Source organism: Zophobas morio, unplaced genomic scaffold (genome assembly GCF_036711695.1).
Source record: "Zophobas morio isolate AGI-343-1 ecotype UQ-CSIRO unplaced genomic scaffold, CSIRO_AGI_Zmor_V1 ptg000890l, whole genome shotgun sequence".
NCBI lineage: Eukaryota > Metazoa > Arthropoda > Insecta > Coleoptera > Tenebrionidae > Zophobas > Zophobas morio.
In genome coordinates, this window is record NW_026972992.1 from 57,055 (window position 1) to 66,755 (window position 9,701).

A 9,701-nucleotide genomic window follows, 5' to 3' on the forward strand; every position below is an offset into this window, starting at 1 on the left:
ACACTTTTATGCATTCCGCTTCTATTTGCGTAACAGTCAATTAGTGAGCTGTTATCAAACTTACTTAATTTGTAATTTAGTATTTTAATATCGGTTTGTTTACTTTTGATAGTTCCTTTATTGGCCACACAAACGCCACAGTCAGCGCTGTGGGCGCCGGCGTAAAACCTGTTTGGGATACGCTGTGTAAGTTTTGTTTGTTTACGTTTGAATATCCTTGCATGCTATTAGTTTTGTGAAGAATTTTTCTGGTTTTAAGCCTAGCGTTTTCGCTATGGCATGTAATCACATCTGTTCCGGTTGTAATAATCCTGTTTCTGCATCGTGCGGTATAGCTTGTGACCTTTGCAAACAGTTTTCTCACTTCAACTGCCTGGGAATCAAGCAGGAAGAAATTAGTACGATTAATCGTCTTCATTTGCATTCGCCTCACTTAAAAATTTTGTGTGTGATTTGCATCGACGTTTTTAATACTCCTCCTCTGTCTCCCTCTGAAGCATCGCCTTTAAATGCTGAAAATCCTTTTTTGAAATATGTTCACACTATTGTATCCCATGAGCTTAAGCCTATACGACATCAATTAGAATCTCTGCAGCACTCCATTAATACAACTTCGCATCCTATTAACGAAAACCTCAGTTATGCTAATAAGTTAAAAAATGCTTCTGAATGCAGCGTTATTATTAAGCCAAAAAACTCGTCCCAAACAGTTAAACAAACCAAGTCAGATGTTCTCCATTCTATTAAACCTCTATCTTCAGATATTGAAATTAGTAGCGTTAAATCTGTATCTAATGGCGGCCTTGTAATAAAATGTGCAAATAAACTTCACAGCGAGAAACTCTTAGATATCGCCAGCAATAAACTTCCCGATACTTACAACATTAAAAAAACACCTCTCATTCTACCTCGCCTACGCTTTGTTGGTATCCCCGAAGGTTTGGATAAAAATGATATTGCAACTTACGCCTTAACTCAAAATCCGCATTTGTTTCATAAAGATTCCATTTGTGAAGTTAAAAAAATTTGGTCTACTTCCAAATCTGAAAATACTCTTCAAGCTGAATGTTTAGTTGATGCTGATTCCTACAAAAAACTTCTAGATACAGGTCATCTACTTATAGGCCTCAATGGTTGCACAGTGTATGACGCTGTTACAGTTTTGAGGTGTTTCAAGTGTAATGCCTTTAACCATGGTTCAAGTCAGTGTAAGAAAAATCCTGTGTGCCCTGTATGTTCTGAATCTCATGTACTCAAGGACTGCCTCGTAAACAAAGATAAAACAAAATTTAGCTGTTTAAACTGTTCTCATCTTCGTAACTCCCAACATCTTATACATCTTGATACATCTCATGCTGTGTGGGACTATAATAGATGCTTTGCATACAAGTTAGCCCTAGCTAAACTTAAACAGGATGTGTTCAACATACCCATCTCTTTAGCTACTCCCAAAACTTTAATGGAACCTCTGCCACCATCCTCTTCTTCGTCTTCTTGACTAAATAATTCGTTGAGCATTAGCCACTTTGATATATTAAATTTTTATTATCAGAATGTTCGTAGTCTCAGATCTAAATTATCAAGTTTTTATCTAAATGTATCAGATAATTTTTATGATATAATTCTACTGACGGAGACGTGGCTTAATGATAGTATAGCAGATAATGAAATTTTTCCTCCCAGTTATCGTATTTTCCGTTCAGATAGGAAATACGATACATTAAAAGTTTCTAGAGGAGGTGGTGTTTTAATAGCCGTTAATTCATCTATAAGGGCCGTAAAATTAGATCTAAGTAATTTAAATTTAACGTCACTGCCATCGATCGACTTAATTGGCATCAAACTTTATTTTCAAAAATGCATTCTTCAACTTCTCTTACTCTATATTCCCCCTGCCTTATCTACCAATGAATATTCTTTGCTATTTGAAACTCTATGCCAATGTAATTATTTGTATGACTCAAATGTATTTATTGTTGGAGATTTTAATTTACCTGCATACAGCAGTTGTATTAACTCTATGGACTTACCACCATCTGTCAAACACCTTTCGGATTTCCTCACGTTTCTTTCTTTACATCAGTGTAATAATATTACAAATAATCTTAATCGAATTCTTGACCTCGTAATTTCAAATGAGTGTATTACCATCTCTAAGGCAAATGACCCTCTAGTAAATGAAGACTTACACCATCCGTCCTTAAATTGGACTCATAATCTGCACATTTCAAAATCACCTAAAGAATTAAGCCCTGACACAATTTTTTATTTCAATTTTCATAAAGCTAATTTTCAGGAACTATACAGTGAGCTGTTGCTTTCTGACTGGAATTTTTTACTCAGATATCATGATGCTAATTCAGCTTGTCAGGCATTCTATGAATTCCTATTTTCAATTTTGGAGCGTTTTGTGCCCAAAACCAAACCCCGTTCCTTAAAATATCCTGTCTGGTTTTCAGCAAAGATTATTAAGTTAATTAAGAAAAAGGATTCATTATGGAAGAAATTTAAGAAATCAGGATTACTTAGCGATCGTGAGGAATTTACACAATACAGGAAGCTTGTCAAGAAAGAAATTCGAGTAGCCTACGGAAATTTTGTGGCTGAAGCTGAATCAAACATAAAATCGGACCCAAAAGAATTCTGGAAATTTGTGAAGTTAAAGAAAGGGAACTCGGGTGTCCCTTGCAATATGACTTATTTGAATAAAACAGTCTCTGGAGGTAATCAAATTGTGCATTCATTTGCTAATTATTTTAAATCAACTTTTCAACCATCGAATATTTTTGGCCCAGTTAACAACAGGGACTCTATGTCTTACAATAACTTTTCTGTCACTGAAATATCTGAAGACGAAGTGTTCTTAAAAATAAAAAACTTAAAATCCAATAACACTGCGGGTCCCGATTCCATTCCTGCTTTTTTGATCAAAGATTGCGTCGGAATTTTTTCTAAGCCACTAACATACCTCTACAACATAATACTGTCAACACAAACTTTTCCTGATCATTGGAAAGTATCCAAAATTATCCCCCTCTTTAAAAAAGATGACAAGTCGGTCATAGAGAACTACCGTCCTATTTCTCTTCTGAATAATTTCGCTAAGATCTTTGAATCTCTTTTGCATGACACTATCTATTACCAGATTAAACATCATTTAAGTGATGCCCAACATGGATTCGTTCAAGGCCGCTCCACAGTTACGAATTTAATGACCATATCTCAAGATCTCGCTAGCAATTTAGACAATGGCTATCACACTGATGTTGTGTACACAGATTTTTCAAAAGCATTTGATCGTTTGGACCATGCTATTTTGCTGCGAAAACTCTTAGAATTCGGTTTTTCTGAAAAATTATATTTACTTTTCACTAGTTACATTACTGAACGTAAATGCTTTGTTGAATGTTGTGGCTTTCGTTCATCCAATTTCACTGCTACTTCAGGCGTTCCTCAAGGCTCTGTTCTTGGGCCCCTAATTTTTAACATTTTTATAAATGACGTTGTCAATGATATCAGATCTTCTGTTCTTCTGTACGCTGACGATATGAAACTATATCGTCGCATTACTAGCATTCAAGACTGTCTAGTTTTGCAATCGGACCTAGATAAGGTACATTCGTGGTGTTCAAAGAATCTTCTTCAATTAAACTATAAGAAATGTTATCTTTTATCGTTCACCTTATTAAGAGTTTTGATAGTCTTTGACTACACCCTCAATAACAACATTATTCTGCGACAATCTCAGGTAAAGGATCTGGGCGTTATTTTTGATAAAAATCTGTCTTTCACAAATCATGTTAATACTATTATATCGGAAGCACTAAAAATGTTTGGTTTTATAGTTAGGAATTGTACCGACTTAAAAAGTGAAACACCAGTTAAATTGCTCTATTATTCTCTGGTTAGGAGCAAACTTGAGTATGCGGCAATTGTGTGGTATCCACATTACAGTACTTATGTTATGGAAATAGAAAGAGTTCAAAGAAGATTCCTAAAGTATTTAAATTTTAAAATGTTTCATATATATCCACCGCGTCGATTTCCACAAGAAGAGTTGCTCTGGAAGTTTTCCATGTTAAGCATTGCCGATCGAATAAACACTGCTTATGTGCGGTTTTTTGTAAAACTGCTCAATAATTACATCAGCTGTCCATATTTATTAAACTTATTTAATTTTAGTTGTTCAACGGTTATGGTTAGAAGGCGGAATATTTTATACAACAGCAGAGCTAGGACCAATCTCATGAAATACTCTCCTATTAACAACATTTGTAATGCCGTGAACAACTTCCATTATATATATGATATATTTACTTGTAAGCAGACAGATATCACAAATTTTGCATCCAGGAGGCACTTACAGCACAACACATAATTACAGAGCGTCAGAATTTTGTTCTACTCTTTTTTATAATGAGTTATACTTATTGTTCTATTTTTTTCTTGATATTTAGATATATTTGCAGGCATACGTTGTATCTAATTATTTATTTGTAAGATAGACTACTTTTTTACTATTGTTTTGTATTCTGTAATTGGAGATTAATCTCTGTTGAGTACAATAAATTATTATTATTATTATTATTATTAAAAAACGTTGAAATATAGTTCAAATTCAATAAAAATCGACAAAAATACAGTTTCTAGCTAAAATTTGATGGTTTCGTTGCACTTTCCGAGCCCGTAGGGTATCTGATTGGCTTAAAAGTACAAGAAAACACTTCAAAAGTGACGTTTCTGAAGAATTTTAACATTTTTCTTGTATCTACGAACGCCAGAATGCATAAAATTGACCTAAACGTCTCCTTTTCCTATTCTGAGTCGATTCTGCATGCTTTAAGTGTGTTTGGTGGCTCAGAACCATCAAAAAACGTTGAAATATAGTTCAAATTCAATAAAAATCGACAAAATTACAGTTTCTAGCTAAAATTTGATGGTTTCGTTGCACTTTCCGAGCCCGTAGGGTATCTGATTGGCTTAAAAGTACAAGAAAACACTTCAAAAATGACGTTTCTGAAGAATTTTAACAGTTTTCTTGTATCTACTAACGCCAGAATGCATAAAATTGACCTAAACGTCTCCTTTTCCTATTCTGAATCGATTCTGCATGCTTTAATTGTGTTTGGTGGCTCAGAACCATCAAAAAACGTTGAAATATAGTTCAAATTCAATAAAAATCGACAAAAATACAGTTTCTAGCTAAAATTTGATGGTTTTGTTGCACTTTCCGAGCCCGTAGGGTATCTGATTGGCTTAAAAGTACAAGAAAACACTTCAAAAGTGACGTTTCTGAAGAATTTTAACAGTTTTCTTGTATCTACGAACGCCAGAATGCATAAAATTGACCTAAACGTCTCCTTTTCCTATTCTGAGTCGATTCTGCATGCTTTAAGTGTGTTTGGTGGCTCAGAACCATCAAAAAACGTTGAAATATAGTTCAAATTCAATAAAAATCGACAAAAATACAGTTTCTAGCTAAAATTTGATGGTTTCGTTGCACTTTCCGAGCCCGTTGGGTATCTGATTGGCTTAAAAGTACAAGAAAACACTTCAAAAGTGACGTTTCTGAAGAATTTTAACAGTTTTCTTGTATCTACTAACGCCAGAATGCATAAAATTGACCTAAACGTCTCCTTTTCCTATTCTGAGTCGATTCTGCATGCTTTAAGTGTGTTTGGTGGCTCAGAACCATCAAAAAACGTTGAAATATAGTTCAAATTCAATAAAAATCGACAAAAATACAGTTTCTAGCTAAAATTTGATGGTTTTGTTGCACTTTCCGAGCCCGTAGGGTATCTGATTGGCTTAAAAGTACAAGAAAACACTTCAAAAGTGACGTTTCTGAAGAATTTTAACAGTTTTCTTGTATCTACGAACGCCAGAATGCATAAAATTGACCTAAACGTCTCCTTTTCCTATTCTGAGTCGATTCTGCATGCTTTAAGTGTGTTTGGTGGCTCAGAACCATCAAAAAACGTTGAAATATAGTTCAAATTCAATAAAAATCGACAAAAATACAGTTTCTAGCTAAAATTTGATGGTTTCGTTGCACTTTCCGAGCCCGTTGGGTATCTGATTGGCTTAAAAGTACAAGAAAACACTTCAAAAGTGACGTTTCTGAAGAATTTTAACAGTTTTCTTGTATCTACTAACGCCAGAATGCATAAAATTGACCTAAACGTCTCCTTTTCCTATTCTGAGTCGATTCTGCATGCTTTAAGTGTGTTTGGTGGCTCAGAACCATCAAAAAACGTTGAAATATAGTTCAAATTCAATAAAAATCGACAAAAATACAGTTTCTAGCTAAAATTTGATGGTTTCGTTGTACTTTCCGAGCCCGTAGGGTATCTGATTGGCTTAAAAGTACAAGAAAACACTTCAAAAGTGACATTTCTGAAGAATTTTAACAGTTTTCTTGTATCTACGAACGCCAGAATGCATAAAATTGACCTAAACGTCTCCTTTTCCTATTCTGAGTCGATTCTGCATGCTTTAAGTGTGTTTGGTGGCTCAGAACCATCAAAAAACGTTGAAATATAGTTCAAATTCAATAAAAATCGACAAAAATACAGTTTCTAGCTAAAATTTGATGGTTTCGTTGCACTTTCCGAGCCCGTAGGGTATCTGATTGGCTTAAAAGTACAAGAAAACACTTCAAAAGTGACGTTTCTGAAGAATTTTAACAGTTTTCTTGTATCTACGAACGCCAGAATGCATAAAATTGACCTAAACGTCTCCTTTTCCTATTCTGAGTCGATTCTGCATGCTTTAAGTGTGTTTGGTGGCTCAGAACCATAAAAAAACGTTGAAATATAGTTCAAATTCAATAAAAATCGACAAAAATACAGTTTCTAGCTAAAATTTGATGGTTTCGTTGCACTTTCCGAGCCCGTAGGGTATCTGATTGGCTTAAAAGTACAAGAAAACACTTCAAAAGTGACGTTTCTGAAGAATTTTAACAGTTTTCTTGTATCTACGAACGCCAGAATGCATAAAATTGACCTAAACGTCTCCTTTTCCTATTCTGAGTCGATTCTGCATGCTTTAAGTGTGTTTGGTGGCCCAGAACCATCAAAAAACGTTGAAATATAGTTCAAATTCAAAAAAAATCGACAAAAATACAGTTTCTAGCTAAAATTTGATGGTTTCGTTGCACTTTCCGAGCCCGTAGGGTATCTGATTGGCTTAAAAGTACAAGAAAACACTTCAAAAGTGACGTTTCTGAAGAATTTTAACAGTTTTCTTGTATCTACGAACGCCAGAATGCATAAAATTGACCTAAACGTCTCCTTTTCCTATTCTGAGTCGATTCTGCATGCTTTAAGTGTGTTTGGTGGCTCAGAACCATCAAAAAACGTTGAAATATAGTTCAAATTCAATAAAAATCGACAAAAATACAGTTTCTAGCTAAAATTTGATGGTTTCGTTGCACTTTCCGAGCCCGTAGGGTATCTGATTGGCTTAAAAGTACAAGAAAACACTTCAAAAGTGACGTTTCTGAAGAATTTTAACAGTTTTCTTGTATCTACGAACGCCAGAATGCATAAAATTGACCTAAACGTCTCCTTTTCCTATTCTGAGTCGATTCTGCATGCTTTAAGTGTGTTTGGTGGCTCAGAACCATTAAAAAACGTTGAAATATAGTTCAAATTCAATAAAAATCGACAAAAATACAGTTTCTAGCTAAAATTTGATGGTTTCGTTGCACTTTCCGAGCCCGTAGTTTATCTGATTGGCTTAAAAGTACAAGAAAACACTTCAAAAGTGACGTTTCTGAAGAATTTTAACAGTTTTCTTGTATCTACGAACTCCAGAATGCATAAAATTGACCTAAACGTCTCCTTTTCCTATTCTGAGTCGATTCTGCATGCTTTAAGTGTGTTTGGTGGCTCAGAACCATCAAAAAACGTTGAAATATAGTTCAAATTCAATAAAAATCGACAAAAATACAGTTTCTAGCTAAAATTTGATGGTTTCGTTGGACTTTCCGAGCCCGTTGGGTATCTGATTGGCTTAAAAGTACAAGAAAACACTTCAAAAGTGACGTTTCTGAAGAATTTTAACAGTTTTCTTGTATCTACGAACGCCAGAATGCATAAAATTGACCTAAACGTCTCCTTTTCCTATTCTGAGTCGATTCTGCATGCTTTAAGTGTGTTTGGTGGCTCAGAACCATCAAAAAACGTTGAAATATAGTTCAAATTCAATAAAAATCGACAAAAATACAGTTTCTAGCTAAAATTTGATGGTTTCGTTGCACTTTCCGAGCCCGTAGGGTATCTGATTGGCTTAAAAGTACAAGAAGACACTTCAAAAGTGACGTTTCTGAAGAATTTTAACAGTTTTCTTGTATCTACGAACGCCAGAATGCATAAAATTGACCTAAACGTCTCCTTTTCCTATTCTGAGTCGATTCTGCATGCTTTAAGTGTGTTTGGTGGCTCAGAACCATCAAAAAACGTTGAAATATAGTTCAAATTCAATAAAAATCGACAAAAATACAGTTTCTAGCTAAAATTTGATGGTTTCGTTGCACTTTCCGAGCCCGTAGGGTATCTGATTGGCTTAAAAGTACAAGAAAACACTTCAAAAGTGACGTTTCTGAAGAATTTTAACAGTTTTCTTGTATCTACGAACGCCAGAATGCATAAAATTGACCTAAACGTCTCCTTTTCCTATTCTGAGTCGATTCTGCATGCTTTAAGTGTGTTTGGTGGCTCAGAACCATCAAAAAACGTTGAAATATAGTTCAAATTCAATAAAAATCGACAAAAATACAGTTTCTAGCTAAAATTTGATGGTTTCGTTGCACTTTCCGAGCCCGTTGGGTATCTGATTGGCTTAAAAGTACAAGAAAACACTTCAAAAGTGACGTTTCTGAAGAATTTTAACAGTTTTCTTGTATCTACGAACGCCAGAATGCATAAAATTGACCTAAACGTCTCCTTTTCCTATTCTGAGTCGATTCTGCATGCTTTAAGTGTGTTTGGTGGCTCAGAACCATCAAAAAAAACGTTGAAATATAGTTCAAATTCAATAAAAATCGACAAAAATACAGTTTCTAGCTAAAATTTGATGGTTTCGTTGCACTTTCCGAGCCCGTAGGTTATCTGATTGGCTTAAAAGTACAAGAAAACACTTCAAAAGTGACGTTTCTGAAGAATTTTAACAGTTTTCTTGTATCTACGAACGCCAGAATGCATAAAATTGACCTAAACGTCTCCTTTTCCTATTCTGAGTCGATTCTGCATGCTTTAAGTGTGTTTGGTGGCTCAGAACCATCAAAAAACGTTGAAATATAGTTCAAATTCAATAAAAATCGACAAAAATACAGTTTCTAGCTAAAATTTGAAGGTTTCGTTGCACTTTCCGAGCCCGTTGGGTATCTGATTGGCTTAAAAGTACAAGAAAACACTTCAAAAGTGACGTTTCTGAAGAATTTTAACAGTTTTCTTGTATCTACGAACGCCAGAATGCATAAAATTGACCTAAACGTCTCCTTTTCCTATTCTGAGTCGATTCTGCATGCTTTAAGTGTGTTTGGTGGCTCAGAACCATCAAAAAACTTTGAAATATAGTTCAAATTCCATAAAAATCGACAAAAATACAGTTTCTAGCTAAAATTTGATGGTTTCGTTGCACTTTCCGAGCCCGTAGGGTATCTGATTGGCTTAAAAGTACAAGAAAACACTTCAAAA

The 9,701-nt window shown here is 34.7% G+C and overlaps 1 protein-coding gene across 1 annotated transcript; it reads left to right on the plus strand.

Moving 5' to 3' along the window:
• Nucleotides 1-274: 274 nt before the first annotated feature.
• Nucleotides 275-3,748, plus strand: LOC135122107 (uncharacterized; the record flags this gene model as incomplete). Its single annotated transcript, XM_064046334.1, has 4 exons — nucleotides 275-1,208; nucleotides 2,460-2,723; nucleotides 2,796-3,389; nucleotides 3,447-3,748. Coding segments are annotated over exons 1-4 (2,094 nt in total), but the record flags the coding sequence as incomplete, so codon positions are not given.
• Between the last annotated feature and the right edge of the window lie 5,953 nt (nucleotides 3,749-9,701).